Below are 21,952 nucleotides of genomic sequence, written 5' to 3'. Positions count from 1 at the left end.
TTCTATGGTTTAGATGGTGTGAAGATGGTCTTATTTGTCTAGAGTTTTTCTATATTAGCCCGCAGAAGGTCAGCAGATTTAACCTATTTTCAGAAAGAGCAATCAGTCTTAATAAAGAGTGTGACTTTGTTTTAACACTTAGACTCATCCTGGACTTGTTAATTTGTCAAAGGGTATACTTCTGTATTTTCTCACAGTAGTAAGGGTGGTGTAAAAAGGACATCAGCTCGTTTGACACCGCAAATGAGCTGATGTCTTGCGCTTTCACACTATAACCCACCACCTGGAGAAAACACAAGACAATCCCCCGGGTTAGTCAGTCCGAGCACGAGTCAATGATACATTCAGTCCATGTGGTGTATGTGTGTGGTTATTGTGACTCATGTCAACAGAAAGAACCAAGTGCTTGACCGATTGTGCCAGGAAGCAAGCGTAGAGAGCCAAGCGTGAAAGCGAGACAGGGAAAGAACATTGTAATTTCCTCTCTCAGCTGCTGGTCTGTCAAGAGTGCAAAGAAGGCGTGAAAAAATGAGAGAAATGCTGAGGACGATAGGCTGGAGGAATAGGGGTTAATTATTCCCAATGAAATGTTTCATTAAGGAGATGCAAAGATCTGAGTTGTGCAGTTTCAGGTCCACAGTTGCTTTTTGGTTTTTAAGTATTTGTCTTTCTTGTTATTAATGCATTAGTCCTGCATATGGGAACCATCAACCACATTCTTGCCACATTCTTGCATCACATTCGCCTAATATGTGAAGGATCCCTTGGGAGGGTTGTATCAGGAAGAGCTTCTGGTGTAAGAATATGCCAAATCAAATATACAGATCCATGTGTTGACATCTTGTGGATAAGGCATCAGCCAGAAGAACAATAGAAGAGGTACGCCCATCAATGAGCCACCTCTTTCAACTGTTATAACCACAGAGCACATTTTTATTAATTTCTCAAATTTCTATTTACTTTCTCAGGAAAAATGTAATATTTGAAAGACTTGGTTTGATGCTTATTTGTGACCGTAACTAAATCCAGAGTAATACGATTTTATTTCTTCACAAAGATCAGAGCACACACTAAATTTTCATGTATTCCTAAATTTTAAACATGTGTTCTTTTTTCATACTAGTGCAACAGCTGATGTTGAGGGTAGGAATAATAAACATATCACACACATGCAACACATACGCCATAGAAATGCAGAATTCTTTTTGTTTTTTTACAAGTAGGCTGAACCATTACCTGATCACACCTGCCCTCTCATGCATGACGAAGAGTTATAGGATGTTAACGAGGAAATGCATTTTGGGATGTCTTATATTGCTTAAATAGACCTCCCTGCATATATAATGATTTCACATATACATTTCAAATCAACTTTGGTTCCATAGTGTTATAAAAGCATCACCAGTGAAGCTGTACTTGGGTTTGGGGTGCTTTGAAATAATAAACACTAACATGTGCATGCTAGAAACAGACTGTATATAAAGGTTGGACATAGTTTCCAGGTCTGAAAAGTGAAGCTAATACATAAAACTGATTTGTTCACTGCACATTGTTTTGAAGCTGATGGCTTGTCATTTGCAGACTTTCCAGCCTCCAGTTGCCTAGGTGACCTTTGAACATATTTACTACCAGGTCATACATTAATCAGGGGCATGTTTCTTTCTCAATGGCAGAAAGATGCCTGGAAGATGAGAAATATTTACAATTCAGTTTCTACAGTCTCTAGTCGCCACGATGCTACAAATAACTTCGACTGTGTATGTAGCTTAAGTGTTTCTAAGTTGGCCAGAAGTGGGCAGCTCCTCGGATTGCCAAAGGAAATCTGGTTTTATAGTCAGTAGGTTAATTCCATTTAATTCAATTCAGTTTCGTTTAATTTTATTTATATAGGAACTGTAGGAGCCTTTTTGTGTTGTTACCCTATGTGTGCCACTAGGGGTCACTTTTTGTGTTTTTAGGGTATAATATGTTTTATGGTACAGTGTTTAAGGTAGGCACATGTAATTAGTGTCAAGTGTTATTGGTCGGAAGGAGCAAACAATTTGTGATCTCTGTGCTGTTGTGATTTATGTTAAATGACGTTGTATACTAAGAGAACTGTTGAACTACAAATGCAACTGATGGAAAGCAATAAATGTGTTAAACGGACAAGATAAGTACAGCTGCACCCTCAAGTTTCATTCATGACAGTGGCATCATGTCACCTCCGTCATCGAACACCTCAGTGGCTTCAAGCGTAGGCTTAGTCTTTACAGGAACTAATTCACAATAATAGTCACCGCAAGGCACTTTATATTTTAAGGTAAAGACCCAATAATAATAGAGAGAAAATCCCAACAATCACATGACCTCATCAGCAAGCAATTGGTGACAATGGGAAGGAAAAACTCCCTTTTAACAGGAAGAAGCATCCAGAATCAGCCATCGGCCACTACCAGATAAGACAACATGGGACAATTTGAAAATAACACTTGGAACAAGGTAGTTTCAAGCATTTGTGGATACAGCATGAGGTTTTTCTATTTCATGGACCGTGTTGTAGTCAAAAAAGACGATAAAACAGGATATGCTTTAGAGCAGGTCGACCTCACGATTGAGGTATGAGTGTGCAGTGTTTCTCCTTCCCTCACAACATCTGGTTTCCAAACACATTTTGTTTCATAAAATGGTAAAAGCCAAAATGCTCACCTAGAGGCTTTACCATGAGGCTCATGTCATGGTGGCCACATCCATGTATATAAAGTCTCTGATGCTAACATGCTCAAAATGCTGACATTAACATTCTATTAATGCACAAAACGTCCACAACCCGTTGATCGTGGTAGCACAACAATGGTTTAATTACATTTTATCAGCATACTTAGTTGGCTGTTTTAACAGTGATTTACATGCAAAAGAGTCATCCTTTAGCTGTTCACATATCTATATTTAACATCAGTTTGTCTACAATGATTGCAATATATTAATAATTATTTAACTGCAGAAATATTTCTTTACCAGATTTCCATCAGAACCAAAGGTTCAGTAATAGGAACAGGCTGTAAACACCTTATATCCACCAAAGTTACTGAAAACATGACATTTGTGGCACAAATTTGTGGCACAAAAAAGGGCGCAAAAGTATTTATGCTAGTAGTAATTGTAAGAAGGCAGTGTGATTCATGTTAAATCATAAAGATCTTCATGAATGTCTTCCTATAACAACATGAATGAGTAACACTTCTGACTTGTTCTTCATTCATGATGTGTGCTTATAAAAAAAAATCACCAAATATGACATTAAAAGCTCGCTTTACTCACTGAACAGTGAGTCTGATCCACTTGTGCCACTGGTGACTGTTCCGCTCATTGTGTCTTGAATACCATGAGGTTATGAAATCCCCTCTCAGACTTTGTCACACTTGCATGTGCCAAACTCCACATTTTGCCTCTTTCTGTTGGGTTCGCAGCTCCTCTGGGAGACTCAACATGTCACCAAGCTATTCTTGGAGTGTAGTCTCCTGCTCACACACACATGGCGTTCACATCAGTTTCTGTGCCAAGAAGACATGATCAGTGTTGTCACATTCAGGGATGAATTGAAGGGCTGATAGACTGAGTGAATGTTTGGATCATTAGTTATCATAACTAATGATAGATCTGTTGTGTAATTATTACTCATTTTAAGATTCATTCCAACTGTGACTTTCTAACAACACAGTGGAAAATTGATAAGAAAATGACTTCCTGGATAAAAGATTACTATCATCGCATTTAAGCTTCTGTACAGTAAATTATTATAAGAGAGATTATAAGCCACTACAAAGCATTTCTGTTGAATTGAATAGTTTCATATCAAACAAGCAAATTCAAAGCCTTCAAATACTGTAATTCTATCTGGATTCACTGGACATGAACAGCAGAGAAATCAAGAACCAACATATTTGATGAAATTATAAATTTAAGTCTTCAAAAAGTCATGTGATCAAGTACCAATGACCCAGCCTGACATTATAGAGCAGCCACACACCTACACATGCACATGCAGACACACACATATGTCCCAGCATGTGTTACAGTAATGAGCAAGTGGATTCCCCAAGAACCCAGTCTAATTAGCCTATCTTATTATGAGCCACCCCAAGACTGGTCTCTGCAGGGTACAATAAAGTAATGAGAGCTAGGAGTAGGTGTGTGTGTGTGTGTGTGTGTGTGTGTGTGTGTGTGTGTGTGTGTGTGTGTGTGTGTGTGTGTGTGTGTGTTTGAGAGAGAGAGAGAGAGAGAGCTTTCACTTTTGTTGGAGCTATTTGTTCTTATTTTTTATTATTTTGAAATTAGTTAAAGTTTGTTGTTAGTTTACTTATATTTTGGGGTTTATTTACAAGTTATTTGTTGGTTAATATTTTGTTTCAAAGTTTGTTTGATGTTACTTTGTTAAATTAGTCAGGAAGAGCTGTAGGGCCATTTTGTTTTCTATAAATAAAGAGACTGGTATAGGACCAGCATGCACTGGGGTGGGCCTATGGTTTTTTACCAGAGCAGGAGAAGCAACAGGAAGTAACAAAAAAATGGATCTTGTTATTGCTTGCCAAACTGGATAAATAAACCATAAAAACGCAACTTTCAAGTTTGGACAGTGGACTTCTTTTGCCTGCGTACGAAATAGTATCTCAGTGCAGCAGTGGCTTGTGGACTTTTAATTGTGGGATGTTTGGTTTTTCAAACAAAAGGAATTGCCACTACAACTTTAAAGAAATATAGCTTTCAAATTGAACACGTATAGCCAACTTTATCTCTACACACAGTATCTACTCTGATTCAACACAGGGACCTTTGTCACATCATAAACTCCACTTTCTAATAGTATTTCTGTCGTGAGCTACACTGTCATCTACACAACATATACAAAAATATCTCATAGTTTATTTCAAGCATTAGCAGGAGGATTAGCAGGACTGAAATCAGTAAAACAGTTTGTTATTGTGGCTTTTACAAACACTTTCTGTTTAAATTAGGCTACTTTATCCTCTTTGTTTCTGACCTCTTACAAAGTTATGAAAAATAATTTTCATCTTGTTTTTTTGCATACATGGTTAATCATTAGCTTGTTTCTCATTCCTTAGTCGCTGTTATCAGGTTGCTTTAAATCACGGTTGGCATAATTAAAACAGTGTTACCCTGCTTGACTTGCAACCAGAGTAACATTGTTTTGATGATCGATAACTAGGGAATAAGAAACTAGCTGGTGAACACCATTACCCCCCCCCCCCCCCCCCCCGCCATTGTTTTCATGAAGTCCTCACTCTACCTTTAAGACATATTAAGACATATTCCTTACTCCTGCTAGTTTGTATCTGTGCACAGAATAAGAAAGAGTAGCACAAATGAATTATTAGCTTAGTACAAATAGTAAAAATGCAGAAAAGTTACCCTATGTTGAAATTGCTGTTGAAAAAATATGTACCTATGAACACTTCTGAGGTTCACCAACGATCTCTTTTTAGAGATAAAAAATAAATAAAAATAAAACAGCTATGGCTTTATATTTTATGTTTTGTGAACACCACAGTTGGATATTAATGGCAGGTTTCTAAAACAACAACTTTGCCTCATGTGTCTCTGCTGATTCATGAGTCTTCAACACCTCACAGGATCTCACACTCGAGAGGTGTAAAACTCAGCTTATTGAGATATTGAACATTTTGTTCATTTTACTGAATGCTGATTTAAGTAGGAGCTTTTCAAACTGATATACTGTTCTTGCATCACTGTATTTGATCCAGTGACGCACTTCCTGACAGTGTAGCTGGTCTCCAGCTGGTCACTTTTTAGCCTACTGTGTGCCAGTCAGGACTAATGAGACAACAGAGGCCAAAAGCAACACAGAACAGCTGATCCCCTGTTTCATTAAGAGGATCACATCTCTGTGAGAGGACGAACAACTGTTCATGGTTACAGTGTATTTAACAAATAATAATCTCTTCCTCAGGTCTGTCTTCCAGGAATGATAACTTATCAAGACTGAATTATCTAGATAACCTTAAGTTTAACTAACTGACTTTAATATTTTCAGTAACTTAGTTAAAGTTACAGTCATGATTTTAAAGGTTTTGCATTACTGGATATGGTAATTGCATCTATGTTGAAGCACTCACAAGTGAGCATCACACTTGTGCTATCTTCAGCAACCTTATACTTGTATATAATTAAAGGCAGAAAAGAGAGAAAGCTAACCGGTTCCCTTATTAAAGCAACCAGTAAATCTTGGCTAGCCGTGTTATTGAGGGATTAACAGCACAGTTGGAATCCTTCTTTAATGAATCAGGTTGCATGGCTGGACTGATCCCAGAATATAGATAAAGCATCCCACTTTATGCCAAGTGTGCACTTCTACAAGAACTGCATATTTGATGACGTACGCAACCAGTGATCACGTTTTTGTCAAAAAGGATGGTTTATGGTCCAGTACTTTATCTGTAGTTGTCCAGATGTTCCTTTCTGTCTCTGTTAAAAAGCAGGAAAATGTGTTTGAGGGAAATCACTAGTGTTTGAGTCACAGACACATTTACTGACCAGCAAATAATGGACAATCATCATGTCAGAGCTTAATTTTTCTGTAAGGGCTTCTCTAGCTTTTGATGTTTTTGTGGAATTTATATTATAAAGATTATTACTATGTTTTTTTCTCATATATTTTAGTTACCAACAGCAAAATCCCATGAAGCAACACGCTGACCACAATACCAGTGATTTCTCAAACTACTCTTGTTTTCAAAAATATACAATTAAGCTAATAGCTTCCTCTACTCCTTCCACTTTCCGAGCCATTGATTCATTGGTCAGACCAATCCATCTTTAGAAGTGAATTAAACTATCTTAGCTTTTGTTAAATAAGTAATGACATGATGTAATATGTCATGTGTTGTTGTTCTTCTGAGGGTATTTTTTATTATGTCCTAATAGCTGGGATGGGCTCCAACCAAACCACTAACCTGAATTGGATAAGTGGAAGAAAATGGTTGTAAATGGATGGACTGATGTCCTGATATGAAAACTTTGAAACTAAGGTTGTACTTTTGATACACCACAGTTTTCAAAAGGAATTATACATCAAGAACATATTTCACACATAATGAGAACTGAAAACACCACCACTCCTCATTTGAAATAACATTAACTCAGAGGACCAGGACAAGGACAAAAATGGTCATCATTTTAAAATTTTACCATCAACACTGCTTTAGTTTGTCTCTTAGTATTGAGATCTCAAGTCCATTTCCCCCCACAGGATGCACAGTTTTTTAAATGGCTAAGAAAACATAATATTCCCTAAAATACCTACTTATATACCTACCTATATACAATATATAGAAGTAGAAGTAGAGAGAGTAATAAGCCAGGAGTTAAACGATATTCATTGTTTTGAATTATAAACAAGAACTTTAATTATAGATATTTTAATTATAAATTCCACAGACATTTTGAAAGACAGAGAATCACATACAGAAAGTTCATGCTTTGAGACGTTGGCCCATATTTACTGGTTAATAAATGTGTCTGTGACTCAAATACTGGTGATATTTTATGACTTCATAACAGTGACAGAGTGGAACATCTGAACAAGTACAGATAAACAGGACTGGGCCATAAAATTCATATTTGATCACTGGTTACATACTTTATCAGCCATGTAATTAGAAGTGCACACTTGGCACGAAATGGGATGTTTTATTTAAAGTGAGAGAAGGACTCCAACTGCGCTGTTAATCCCGCTATAACACGGCTAGCCATGCTGTACTGGTTGCATTCACGAGGAAATTGGTTAGCTTTCTCTTTCTGCTTCGCTTCTTATTGCTGAAGATAACGCAAGCGTAAGGATGTGCTTAAGTGCTGCCACTGCTTGTATATTGTGAATATAACAGTTTATTTTTTAATTAATTTTTAAAGGCATAGTTTTAAAACAGGAGATGCTTGATGAATGAGGATGCATTAACTCTAGTGGTAGTTCTCAAACAACACGAACGTGAGCTTTCAAAATTCCTTAATAATAATAATAATAATAATATAGGTCTCTCATATACCCTGAGCGTGAGCGCAGCACATGACGAGGTGGCCGAGTGGTTAAGGCGATGGACTGCTAATCCATTGTGCTCTGCACGCGTGGGTTCGAATCCCATCCTCGTCGGTCTCATTTTCGGGAGGAGAAAGCTCACTAGGTTCGCGCAATGATCGGGATGAAATGCGGGGGTTCAAATCCACCGAACGGCTACCCTGAGGTACGTCTGAGCAAGGTACCGTCCCTACACACTGCTCCCTGGGCGCTAGATTTGTGGCTGCGCAATGGGTTAAATGCGGAGTTTAATTTCTCTACAGGGGATTAATAATATTAATTAATTAATATTAATAAAGTATACCAAAAAAACCAACAAAAACAGTTGCCCGTTAATAACCGCAGTTTACTAGTAATGTTTATGTAAAGTGGTCTAAACGGGACAAGTAAATGCGTCTGAATAAATTGTACAAAGTAAGCTCATCAGTTTATTTTCATTCATGTCAGTAACAGGCCACTTTAAGAAAACTGTTATTTACATCCAGTCTTTCCTTTGAGTCAACACATATTTCTGCATATCATATTAGCTACAGAATTTGCATCACTTATTAATGGCTGCCATGTAGGCCACAATGCTGGGTACCATCTGGGACTCACAAACTAGCTCTTATCAATTTCTAATCATAACATGACTCAGAGCTTCGGGGTTAGTTCATGCATCCATCTCCTTATCATTTCTGAAAACAATCATAGCCCTATTTGTTTACCAGATTTACCAAATTTGGGAGTCTACATTTTGAGATGAGCCGATCGTTAAAATGCTTTCTAGTTATTTACCTACAAAGTCATCTAATGAAACAAATGTCATGCATGATCATTTTGCAGGCTGAATTTAGGCCATGAAGATTACTTTCTCCAATTTGTGATGTCAAATGACGCATTTGAGCAAATTACAGGTATCAGGTGCTCTGCTTTGCCCATACAGAACCCATTAGACCGGTCTGCAATTCATCTTCATTACATCGCTCACCTTTTCTTGTCATTTATCAATTCACTTGCACTTTTTAGAGCCATATTTAAAGGTCTATGTTGTTTTTGACATACAAGAAGTGACAGAAATAATTAAGTCCTGACTTTTTAAGAAAGCAAGTAATTGTTGCGAATTGAAGTTAGAAAAGAAATTCAGCAAATGTAGCATCAAATAAAAGGCAGATAAAGTGAGAGTTAAATTAACACTGTAAATTTACAGGTATTCTACTCTGATATTCTGGAAAGAGCTGCAACAGGTTCGCCACGCTGTTAAAGTGAGAGGCAGGGTAACGCCGCACTCGAGTGCTATCAACAGCACCACTTACAGACGCAATTTACTTTGCATCACAAAGCAATCATGTTTAGAGGGCTAACCCACTAATAAGATAAAAGCACTACAAAGGCCCCAAAATAGAAGCAACAGAGTGAATTCAATTGAGCTGCAGCAGCTCTTGTGGAGCTTTTGCTGTTGTGAGTCATAAGTGTTGGTTCTGTGTCTTGATGACGCGGGCGGATGCGTGGGTGACTCTTGGGGAGGGTGGGCGGGTAGAAGTAGCAGATGCTGTGCTTGTGTTACCCCAGACCCTTGTCATCCACTCAGTTGCTGCTTCATTCAGTCGGTTGTTGCTACGATACTACGTGGAAGATGACACTTGAAGTGAACACGCAAACACAAAAAAGCTGTTACGTTTTTACACATTCTGTGTTTTTTCTTCTTTGTATGGTAGACACAATTGAAAAGTCTTGCGCACATCAGAGTGGTGTGAAGCCATACTGGGATTGCTTTGCCGTTAGCACTTTACATAATGCTGCCGTGGTCAATATAAATCACACACACACATACAAAAATCACTTGACCTATTAATGAAACGCTGGAACACTCATGTTTCCACAGGTTGCTCTTTCTCTTGGGTGGATAATGAGGAGCACAGAGTTTGGGAGCTGTTTTGATCATCATGAAGCCCAGTGCACTTTACCTTTGGTATTTCCTGTGGTATAGCTGTGGTACAGCTGAGCTGCAAAAGTGACATTTCTATGCAGAAGTGAAAGCAGCTTCATGTTTTCTAACTGAAAACCAAGTAGTTTTGCAATATTTTGACAAGGAATGCTTTATCCCAGCTATTCTAGGGCTGAAACTGGACCCTGGATAGGTTGTCAATGCTCACTTTGGCTATGGCAAATTTAGAGTCATCAGTTAAACTAACAAGCATGTCTTTGGACTGTAGGATGAAGCTGGAGTACCTGGAGAGAACCAGCTCGAGCAAAGGGAGAATATACAAATCTCAATGTTGTCTCAAAGTGCAAATTTCAACTAACATATTCAAAATATAACAATTTAAAAACTGAAAGTCTGTTTTGGATAGATATAGAAAATGTGTCATTTATATGTTATTATATTAATTACTGTATCATTCTTTAATATTCAGTGTCAGAGTCTTTGTATGGATATATTAATGCCACATTTCTCTGGAGCCTCAGTGCGTGTATTTTGATCTCAAATGCTAATGGTGTATTTTGAGGTGTGAGCCACGAATGAAGCCATTCCTTGGGAAAGATGCAATGAATGTGCTATTATAAATTCTTTCGCCTGTGACATGTCCTCTGTTACACCTGAGCTGTGAGACTGATGGCTGCAGGCTGGTTTCCCATCACTCCGTTTTGCTTCAGTTCAGCTGTAACTCAGGCACACCCTCCTTTCTGCAATAGCTGTTTGCACATTTGTCAGACGGATTAATCAAAACGAGAAGCCCTGACAATGCTTCTGTTCAAAGTAAAACTCCCATCCAATTCTACAGCTACAAAGCAACCTAAAAGCAGTCCCACAGATCATATTGTTCTTGAAAGTAACAGATGCCTCTGGGCAGCATGAAAAAACATCTGGGACACATGAGGGATGTTTCTTCTTCCAAAGACAGACTTCTGTAGAGCTTCCAGTCATGTAAAGAGACAGTGACAAAAAGCTTTAGTGGTTAGGGACATGGACAAGACATGCTGACCAGTCGGAATGACAGATGCTCTAACTGTTTGCATGCTTGCTGCTTCGATTCTTCTTCCAGAGCAGAAACTCGGCTGGAGCTACTTCCCAGTTTGGGGTGATGGCCCAAACTCCAAAGCCACACAAGTCCCAAAAGCTGCAGTTCCTCAAATGACCACTTGAGGCAGAAGGATGAGTCAGTCTGTTAAAACAACTAACTTAAAAGTTGCAATAAAAAAATTTTGTAGGTATAAAAAGTGCTTTTAATCTCTAAAGTCAGTTTGTTTATATATGTTTGTGCTAAGGTGATAGTGGTCAAAGTCACATGGAAGTACTTCCCGGAAGCACCGCTTGCATTGTGCTGCAATTTGCTTGCAGCAAATCATTTGTGCACAGCGCAAGCCAAAGTGTTGTTGTTGTGAGAAGGGGGCTTTATAGTGACCTATTTTTAGAGGTGTTGCTGCTTTCAGAGGCAGGTGCCAGAATGTGGTGCTTACATCTGTAAATGTACTGTGTACTAACAGGGGGAGGGGGGGGGGGGGGGGGGGGTGTAAAGCAATTAATCAATAAATCACCAAAACAATTGCCAGTAACAATATTTTACATAGTATATGCTGCTGCACTCACTTCTGCAACTGGAAATAAGTCATTACTCAGTTGAGTCAGGAATAACACATTTGAGGTGTGGTCTATAGTCCGATTGGGTGCTGATTGTGCTGTCTGATGTGACGTCTGAAGTCAGAAATATAGAATTCATATATGACAGGATTTATAAGAACAGTAACCTCTAAGTAAAGACTCACGTCTCTGGCGTGAAACTCCAAGTTTGGGTTTGTTCTGTCAAGTTTAATCACTTTTGACATTTCTAAGGAACTTTTTGCAGCTGCTCATTCAAAAGTGCATTAGCCCGCTTTGAAATTCTTCTAACGAGTGTCGTAGTGATGAAAATGTGTCAATGTCACTTTGAACTAAAGGCCTTTATTTATAGGTTTAGAAGAGCCTCATTTTGACACTGAGACCTATTAATTGAGCTCTCCACAGATGTCTCCCTGTATCTAAAATAGGTAGGAAGTCCACCGTGGAGGTGAAGAGGGACAAAGTAGGCCAAGGACTCTCACAGAAAATAGACTGCTACTCACTGAGGGGCCGGATCATCCCAAGAAAGAACAGGAAATGGGAAAGAATGTGGGTTAACAATAATTGTGGAAAATCACATGAGTACAGACACTCCACTGGAGTAATCAAGTGAAGAGATTTAGTAGGTATGATGTGACATTACATGCACTTAAACTTTATCTAACATTATCTACGTGAGGGCTAGAGTTAGGCTGCATCAATAAAGGAAAGCAACTAAATACAGCTATTCACATCATTTACAGAAGTAATTTTAAAGACACTTAAATCTGAGGATTTTGATATTATACTACTTTTTCCATCCAAATACATTTCAGAGAACCTTTGTAACTCCTGTATTTATTTGACAACTGTTAGCATTGTTTTGGTTGAATGTGAGCATTTTGACATTTGACCTCTTTATAAAGTAGTTCTCATTGTTAGGGCCAAATGACCTATTTTTGCACAAGATAAAATTAGCTCTATTTTGACACCATGACACTACTTGCATGTGAAGGCATCACTAACAATATATCAATAAAATATTCTGTATTGGGCAACAATAACAGCTGAATCCACAAAACTTAGTTGTGACTTGCAGTGGAATAATTTAGAACATACAATGCAAAATAAGTGGATACCATTCATAAATCTATACAGTCTATGAGAATTCCACTGTCTACCTCATATGAATTTATTGTTGAAATATGGATTTAGATCATTTACTTTATCTAGTTAATGTGTGCTTAGTTTCATCTAAATGTATGTTTTGTATACAGTTTTTTTAAAGTCCACGATTTTCCTTTGAAGTATAAATTACCTTCTACACCAAAGAACAAGAAACTTCAAATCACACTTTGGCACAGTACATGAGGAAATGTATTTTATTTTGTAAGTTACTTTGCACCAGTGCTAAAACTAATAGTAGGCTGCCTCCTTACTGAACTGAAGTTAGACCTTCCAAACTGTTTCTGAACAAAGAACCATCATGCCTTTAAATAGAGCATCAACTCCTTGGTTTACCTGGGTTGCCCTCTTGTGGTAACGTCCATCACTGCATGGTAATTTTTTTTTAAAAAATGACACTGTTTCAAAAACATCAGCACATTCTTTATTTACAAGTCCTTACATGACAAAAAAAAATGGTGTTGACAGGCTCAAGACTACATGGAGATACAACGGCGACAAATGCTCAAACTAGAATTTCAAAGCAAATGGAGTAAGTCTGACGACCGGTGACGCAGCTGGTAGTGAATGCGGTGTATGGGTCATCATTTCAAGTCTAGAGACTTAGTAAATCTATTTAAACTTGCACATGGCATTTTCCTCAGTGTTCATGTCAAGCATGTGACATGATCTACCGGAGCCAGTTCCAGCAAGTCAAAGCAAACTTGAACTCCACTACATGACGACAGGAATGTGCACGTTCTTGTTCAGTTCAAACACAAATATCCTAGCAGTATCTTTTCACACAGCAAAACAACACCAAAGAAAATCCCTACTCCTGTCAGCCAACACATGACAGCAACAACAGAGGAGGAGGGACACGTGTGGAAGTATTTTTCTTGTGACAACTTTCTTCTTCTTTTTTAAATAAAAAACCTAACACTTGTGAATGTCACACACATACACACAGCTGGTTAACAGGCTAACTGTATGCTTGGGAGTCTTAATATAAAAGCTGAGAACAAAGGGCACATTTAGGACAAACGGAGGGCAGGATGGATGAAACAAACCCATGGCACTTTGAATAAACAAGGGGATAAAATTAGGCATCTGAACAGGTAAGGCGTGGACCGATCTAAATAGACTTTCTGTAAAAACTCTGCACGATGTAAAAGCTCTCTTACACATAAGCTTAGTCTCTGCCTAAAGTAAAATCACCTGTTTAATATTACATTATAAACATTATACAGATGGTTTTCCCTACCAACTAGCCATGCTGCACACAGGCAAAATTGTTAAGAGTCTTAGTTGTACAAGCTTGCATCTGTTGTTGGCTTTACTGGAAATACAACTCAGGATGGGGGCATATTTCCCTCCTTTGTCCTCTTTATTATCAATGCAATCTCTCCCCTTTCAGTTGTAAAATCAGTGACTATGGATCTGGATGTTACTCTGAAACTAAAGGGCAGAAGTGTAGTGGATCGAGCAATACAACAGTACATGATGCTGTGCATTTCCACAGACTCAGTACTGAAATGCACACATCAACAGCAAACATCCTAAATGATTTTTATGATACACCTGCAGTACTTCCCTGCATATGCACTACAGCTGTTTCATCTGTACATACACATTTTCAAGTATGCGAGAGGACTTCTTGACATAGCTAAAACAGGTTTGCATCTCCTTAGTGAAAGAACTGAAAACAAAACTAAGAAAGACGGGCAGTACCCTCTTCAAAGCGAGGGGCATTCCACAATTTGGGTCCAAAAACTAAATGATAATGGTTTAATGTCAGCCTCCCCGGTGTAGTATTATAAAAACAAAAGCAAATCAGATTTACATGACCGAGTGATTGGTCATCATTGGCATCAAGTCTGTTGAGTCTGTTTGAAAATAAAACTAAGAAATTTTAGAGAGAAACACACTGAAAGTGTTGTGTGACGCAGTGCTTAAACTGACTGTTACCAAGAGTTGGCTGTTCCCCTTCACAATGCACCCGCACTGGTTTTAAGTGTCTGGGACAAAGTGTTTTTGTTCTATCTCTGGCAGACAGCTATTGCCTTGGGTCTGAGGAGCGAGGCTGTGGATCCACGGGTACATTATCCACAGGCAAAGGCCTAAAAATCACGAGGAAAAGAGAAAAAAGCAACTAAGAAAAAACAGTAACCTAACACTTGTGGTCAAAGGTTTAATTTCTTTTTTTTTTCTTTTAAAACAGGAACTACAAAAACTGAGTCTCTCCCCTGACTTACATGGAGCAGCAGGATTGGGTATTTCTTATTAACATGATCGCACTACTTTCTTTTCACAGAGGCAGCATCTTCATCCTTCAGGACAAACTTTTTCCTCAGAGCTTCTGAAATCAGCGAGGCCGAGTCCTCCTCCCTGAGGGAAGTGCAGCCTCTGTTGTACCTGCATCACAACACCAAAACCATTAAATTCATGACTACAAACCTGAGAACTCTGAGGCTTTCTGCACATCAACATCTCCTACCTGTCTTTGCTCATCTTCATGCGGTTCATGTCCTTCAGGATGTCCATAACATCAGCAAAACTGGTGGACTTTGATAGCGACACTGTATCCTCCTCTGCCTCCCGGAAGTCCATGCTAGGCCTGTCCAAATCAAAGGTAGCTGATGCTGTCATAGAAACAGGGGGCAGAGGGTCAGGGACCAGCTCTGAAACCACAGAGACGGCATCTTTCTCATCTTCCTCTTCCTCCGGTTCTTCTTCCTCTGTAACGTCGCTGATGACAAAGGAAGCAGCCGCCGTGGGGGCCGGCTGGTAGGACGCCGCCTCGAAAGGCGCCATGGAAAAGCTCATGCTTGTGTCATCAGGCGAGAGCAGATCTGGGGTGAGGGGGTTAGAGCCTGAAAGAAAGCAGAGAAATGGTCTGTGCAGCAGTTGTTTAGCTTGTGCCTCTCAGCAATGTCCCACATAAACAACTGCACATTTCAAACTGAGCCATGTCTGATTATTTCCTTTGAATCGAATATAAAGTCAAAGTATAAACATAAACAAGCATAAAGCGCTTTAAGCACTGCTTCTACATCTTATTGTCCTAATTATTCATAGTTCACGTAATCCCCTATGTGTGAGCTCCCTCCAGTGCTCACACATCACAGCTGTGCCCAAAATCAATTCATCAGGCAGTTGGAAATTTTAAATCAGTGCCTATGTACTTAAACATCAGTTCCAAAGAGCCACTTCAAGCTGGATCCACAGATCACTTGTTCAAGTGGCCTATTAAATAACAAAGGTAAACATGTCTACAGCTTCTTCGTTTTGGTGTCTATAGCCCATTTCCCCATTAATGACATTAAGGTGGAGGTGTGATCATACTCTAGTGCACGGGTGGGCAACTCCAGCCCATGAGGACGAAGACTGTCCCAATTCAAAGGCTGCTCGAAATGCGGCCCTCAAATGCGGTCCTTCATTTCCCTGAATTTTAAGGATGTGGCGTTGTAGACTTTGTGGCCCAACATATCCCAGAATGCATAGCGTGGCGGTGGGTGTGGATAATTTTGCCGGAAAAAAAAAACGGCAGATGAGGGGTGGCTGAAGAGTAAACTTTAAGTAAGTACTGAATATTATGTCACTTATTTATGTGCAAATGTTTAATAACGAAGAACATTAAAACATTACTGTTGGCCACATGTCAGCAAAGTTATGTGACATTAGTGACGTTTGTACTAACTAAAATATACGCCGTTCAATAGCTGACCTTAATCTTACAGAGAATGATCAAAGCTCATGTAGAAACAAACAAACAAATGAACAAAAGATTTTCTCCTTCATTTCTGTCAAACAAAGCTGTATGAAACGTTTCCAGCTGTTAGTATCATGGTTGCTAGGCAACCTGGGCAGCGCAACGGAGGCTAGACCGTCCCATTTCACAAGCTTCTCACTTCCGGCCTTAGTGGTCTTCATCTATCAGGCAAACAATTCCACTAGAGCAGGGGTGGGCAACTCCAGGCCTCGAGGGCAGGTTTTAGATGTGTCCTTGAACCGACACAGCTGATTTAAATAGCTAAATTAGCTCCTCAACATGTCCCGAAGTTTTCCAGAGGCTTGGTAACGAATTAATGATGTGATTCAGGTGTGTTGACCCAGGGTGATATCTAAAACCTGCAGGACACTGGACCTCGAGGCCTGGAGTTGCCCATCCCTGCTCTAGTGGAATTGTTTGCCTGATAGATGAAGACTTCCATTTTTTTAAATCATAAATCAGAATTAAAGTCAGAACCCATTTATTTGAATTATAATACAACACAAAGAATACAATGCAAATGAATAGAGCTCCTATTAAATGGGTAACTCTCAGAGATTATCTTTACTCACTGACCTACAAACTGATGCCAAGATATCTTAGTACCAAAGAGCCAAGCAAAATCAGGGCTGCTGACTTGGCAACAAAGGAAACACAGTCATGGGAAAAGTAACTCTGTCACAGGCTCAATAAAGCAATCTTAAAGCTCCAATCCTCTGCGGACCTCATTTAACCAGACTGCCAGTTTCCACCCACCACAGCGCTATGGTTGATATAGCAACAACTGACAAAACCTTACCAGTGTGGTAGCAAATCTCTGGTTGTGTTACCTGAATCACTTGCCACAATTTTAGCGATCTGCGCTCGAAGTCTGCTGAGCTCATCCTGCAGTGCTGTAGTACGGTTCAGTGCAGTCACGCCGGGCTTCTTCAGCCCCTCCATCCTTTTGCCCTCACGGCGGAAATTGGGCACAGATGAATTCCTGTGAAGCACCAGGAGCGGTGTGGGTCGCCATTCGTGTTTCAGAGGACGTGTGTCACTTCTAAAAACAGAAGAGCAAGTGTTTACTGTCACAAAAAAACAGATTTGAGGTGTTGAGTCTGTTTATCTCCCCAGGGTACAAATGTCTCCTTTTAACAACTCCCCAGAAGAGATCTTTGTCAACAGCTCATCAGATAGGTGTCTATTGTGAAACATTGGCACTGTAATTAATCTGACCTTTTTCAAATTTCATGAATAAAAGGACAAAAAAAACCACCAAGATGAAGCAACACCTGTCTAGTACAGGAAAATAGGACAATATATCAGTTTCCTATGTTGGAAAATAAGTGTCTGGTTTAACGCTGTTGAGAAGAATTAACCCGGCACTACTCCATAACCTTCATGTTTGCCTTTCTATTCGGTTCAGTCTAGACTCACCTCACTCTGGCATATGTCTCCTCTTCATCTGCAACAATCCAGGCTATGTCTGCCAAGGTAGGAACCATAGGCCCGTCCATTGGACGAAGAGAAGGCAGACCTGGTAGCTCCTAATGCACAAAGACATTAATGTATACAGCAGCATTTTTTTATATAAAAAGGACAGAATAATTAGGAGAATACAGTATTTTTCATATACCTGGAAACATGCCCTTTGAGGAGGTTTAAGTGGAAGAGTGGAACCTATTCTTCTCACAACACTGCGCGTGGATCCGTGAGGCTTATTTTGCCAGATGGGTATAACTTCCTGCAAACAATAAAAACACATACGTTTTTTTTTCTAGCTGGATTTGTTTTCCTGAACAATCTGTGTGTGTAAAAGACTCTTTAAAACTTACCGTTTCTGCTTCCATGTTAATTGTGGATCAGTCTCATTCGTCTCATCAGGAAGTTGCACACCAAAGTTTGTTGCTGGGAGTGTCTGAAGACAAAAAATTTCAGTAAACAGATGTCATGTGAGAGAGACTGCCAGTTCTCGGGACCAAAAATTACTTATTATTTAAGAGCAGTGATGAGAATAACGGCGTTACATGTAACGGCATTACTAACGGCGTTACTTTTTTCAGTAACGAGTAATCTAACTAATTACTATTCCTATCGTTACAACGCCGTTACAGTTACTAACAAGAAAATACGGTCCGTTACTATTTTTCAACAAACAGACGGTTGAAGCCGTGTTCAGCTTACTGCATCTTATATCAGTTGCACGAAAGTAGCTGACTACATAAGTAATCTGGACGCTACAGCTTTAAGCAGCTGCGCGCGCTCCCGCGGACGGTAATCACAATCACTGTCTAGCACAACACCTGGAGCTAAGGGTGCAAAACAATCGCATGAGTGCTGCTGTTTGACTGAGGAAGAATAAAGTAGTCGTGGTAAGCCAATCACATGACCACTTAAAGACAAAGCAACAAGGTGATATTTACCAGTTTTTATTGTGTTGATAGGCCACGTAAAACCAAAGTCATGATAAACAATATACACGCGGTATTTTTTCCTCAATAGTTTTGCCACGTTTACTGTGTAAGCCAGGGGTGGGCAACTCCAGGCCTCGAGGGCAGGTTTTAGATGTGTCCTTGAACCGACACAGCTGATTTAAATAGCTAAATTAGCTCCTCAACATGTCCTGAAGTTCTCCAGAGGCGTGGTAACGAACTAATCATGTGATTCAGGTGTGTTGAACCAAGGTGAGATCTAAAACCTGCAGGACACCGGCCCTCGAGGCCTGGAATTGCCCACCCCTGGTCTAAGCACAGCGCTAGCAAGCACTCTCTGCTTATGAGCAAAAAAACAAAAACAAAAAACAGGGGAAGTTTTAGGAGTGACAGCGAGAGAGAGAGAGAGAGAGAGAGAGAGAGAGAAAGACAGCAGAAAAAGAGAGAGAGCGAGTTTTGAGATGTGAGAGATTTGTGACGTTTAGCGTGTTTGGAGTGTGTAGTTAATGTGTTATCTTTGTGTAGTTAGTGTGTAGTGTTGTGGATAGTTTTGTGTTGTGTGTCAGAACAATGAGGCGACTGCTGTCTCCAGGTAGAAAAAGGAGTGATACACCTGCTGCTGTCAGACCTGCAGGTATCAGGCTGTGATGTTCTCCTTTAGAGTGGACAGAAATTATTTTTTCGGAGTGGAACAAATAATTTGTGTGGCATCTTGTTGAATGCAGAACAGCTGATTGTTCTGTAAATAGTTTGAAATGGTTATTTAAAAAATCAAGGTAAAAGGTAAATGGATGCAAATAAGGAGGGAGGGAAAATCAAAAGTAGTTAAAAATGGACAATTATACCCTGGACCCCAGAGGGTTAAACGTTTTTTAAAGTAACGGAATAGTTACTTTTCAAGTAATTAATTACTTTTAGACTCAGTTACTTTTCAAAGAACTAACTAGTAACTATAATTAATTACTTTTTCAAAGTAACTTGCCCAAAACTGTTTAAGAGGAACAGGAAAAATCTGAACACATGGTTACTTCACAAGAACTAGTACTCTCCCATAAATTTGATTTTTCTTGTTTTAGTAAAATATGATATAAAGCAGTTGTGAATATCGATGACTTGTTACTTAGTAGTAATGCAGGGCGATTCGTGTTACTTACCATACTTTCCAAACACATCAGAAATCGCCATAAAAGGCTCAAATACACAGTTAAGTTATCAGCACTCATTTGATTGTGGCTTTTTTGAGAAATTTCTTTTTTAAAAACGAGTCGTAAACAGGTGTTATAAACTGTCACGCCTCGGGAGCTAGTCAGAGCTGGTACAGCTTAATCACACTCCAACGTCTATCTGGTAAACATCAAATAACGGAGTAATAATCGTGAATGCTAAAATAGCTAGGTAGCTAAAACCGGTAATTTTATTAATAAAAACGACACATGCTACTTTGTCTGACATTAAACTGGATGAAAGCAGGATGAAAGCAGGTGCAAAGCGGTAGAAAGACAACATTTAGTCCTGTGATTTGTGAACAGCTTTGCTGAGTTTGTCATTAGCCGGGTAGCTAACCTAAAAAATGGTCCCAAACACAGGCACCGTCACCTAGCTTTAGCAGCACCAAAAACGGCCCCCTGCTTGACCCCTCAAATTTGAAATTCACCAACATATCTCAGCATGCTTCGCACAACTTAACAGAATTCAGCACAAGCTTGAAAATTGTAACTTACCGCTGATTATAAATGACTACAATCCCGACGATGAAGTGGAAGCAGCAGCTTCTCCTCTTCGTCTTTCAGATTGTTGTCGTTCAGCAGGCCGGAAACCTGTATCTCTCTGTCCTGCGATCTGATTGGCTGCAGCTTCACGAGCTTCCTTTCCTTGCAGGATTGGTTCGAGAGCACCTCCTACAGGTGGAAGTGAGCAGTGCTTACAAATAAATCCACGAATATCTTTTACCAAAAACCACGAGCTGTTGTCAAACTATGTTCAGTATATTGCTGTCTTGAGCCCAACCCTCAACACCACATGACCTACTTTTTAAGAATAGTACAATTATAATTTGAGGGTTTATAAAGTCTTGCAGGTGTTTAATGCTTTTTACTACAAAAGTCTGATTATTTGTTGTTGATTATGGATTGCCCAATGCAATGATATAAGTGGCCAAAAAGTACTTCTCAGTATAAGGTAGTGCATTTCAACATCCCGTATTGATTTATGTTTAAAACCCAGTGCAATTAATTTAGACATGATTAAAATAAGCTGCTGATGTTCAAGCCAAACATCAGAATGGAGAAGAAAAAAAAATGTCTTAAGTGACATGAACATAGGATGGATGTTTGTGCCAAAAGTTTGGACTGCTGATCTGGGCAGTGTGGGTGGGAGTTCCTATACAACCATATATATATATATATATATATATATATATATATATATATATATATATATATATATATATATATATACACACACACAACAGTAACTCAAACAACCACTGGTTATAACCAAAGTATGCAGATGAACATCTCCAAAAGCAACAAACCTTGAAGCAAATGTGCTGAAGCAGTAGAAGACCACAGCTGGCCACTCCTGAGCGCTAAGAACAAAAAAAATGAGGCTACATTTGATATTGACTCACCACAACTTGACAATAGAAGACTGGGATACAACATCAACATTCTGGTTTTAGAATTCAACATAAAGAACATGAAATCATAGATCTATTGTTCCTTGTATCAATAGTTTAGGTTGCTGCTAATGGTGGTGTAATGGTGTGAGGGATAGCACACTTTGGGTAACTTCATGCCAGCTGAGCGAGCCTCATTTAAACACAACACCCTACTTAAGTAATTGTTGATGACCATGACGAGAGCGTTTCCATTTTCTAATGTCTGCTTTTGGCAGGATAACACATTATGTCACAAAACACAAATAATCTCAGAGTGGTTCCTTGAACATGACAT

The 21,952-nt window shown here is 39.2% G+C and overlaps 1 protein-coding gene and 1 non-coding gene across 4 annotated transcripts; one reads left to right on the top strand and one right to left on the bottom strand.

Annotated features, from left to right (window-relative positions):
- The first annotated feature begins 8,082 nt into the window (after positions 1 to 8,082).
- On the top strand, positions 8,083 to 8,164 carry trnas-gcu (transfer RNA serine (anticodon GCU)). Its single transcript has one exon. It is a non-coding gene; the product is annotated as a tRNA-Ser (tRNA).
- Positions 8,165 to 13,234: 5,070 nt separating this feature from the next.
- Positions 13,235 to 20,853, bottom strand: mtfr1l (mitochondrial fission regulator 1-like). Of its 3 annotated transcripts, XM_085143990.1 has the most exons (8): positions 20,720 to 20,853; positions 18,402 to 18,484; positions 18,203 to 18,310; positions 18,004 to 18,113; positions 17,415 to 17,626; positions 15,310 to 15,685; positions 15,068 to 15,227; positions 13,235 to 14,932 (listed from the first exon to the last, which is right to left on the bottom strand). In XM_085143990.1, the coding sequence occupies exons 2-7, from the start codon at positions 18,414 to 18,416 to the stop codon at positions 15,110 to 15,112; spliced, it is 939 nt and encodes a 312-aa protein (XP_085000116.1). In that variant the 5' UTR covers positions 18,417 to 18,484; positions 20,720 to 20,853; the 3' UTR covers positions 13,235 to 14,932; positions 15,068 to 15,109. The 3 variants fall into 3 exon arrangements, with proteins under 3 accessions (XP_085000116.1, XP_085000115.1, XP_085000117.1); XM_085143989.1 differs by having other exon boundaries at positions 13,235 to 15,227; XM_085143991.1 differs by having other exon boundaries at positions 13,235 to 15,227; positions 18,402 to 18,474; positions 20,720 to 20,838.
- Positions 20,854 to 21,952: the final 1,099 nt, after the last annotated feature.

Source organism: Neolamprologus multifasciatus, chromosome 19, assembly GCF_963576455.1.
Source record: "Neolamprologus multifasciatus chromosome 19, fNeoMul1.2, whole genome shotgun sequence".
Lineage (NCBI taxonomy): Eukaryota > Metazoa > Chordata > Actinopteri > Cichliformes > Cichlidae > Neolamprologus > Neolamprologus multifasciatus.
Note: the sequence above shows the minus strand (reverse complement) of the source record. Positions and strands in the feature narration are given on the sequence as shown.

What these genes read in the sequence shown, in the direction of transcription:
- mtfr1l (XM_085143989.1), bottom strand. An exon ending in GAGACATATGCCAGAGTGAG is followed by an intron (nt 17,627 to 18,003) that starts GTGAGTCTAGAC and finishes TTCTGTTTTTAG; the next exon opens with AAGTGACACACGTCCTCTGA. An exon ending in AATTGTGGCAAGTGATTCAG is followed by an intron (nt 15,686 to 17,414) that starts GTAACACAACCA and finishes GCTTTCTTTCAG; the next exon opens with GCTCTAACCCCCTCACCCCA.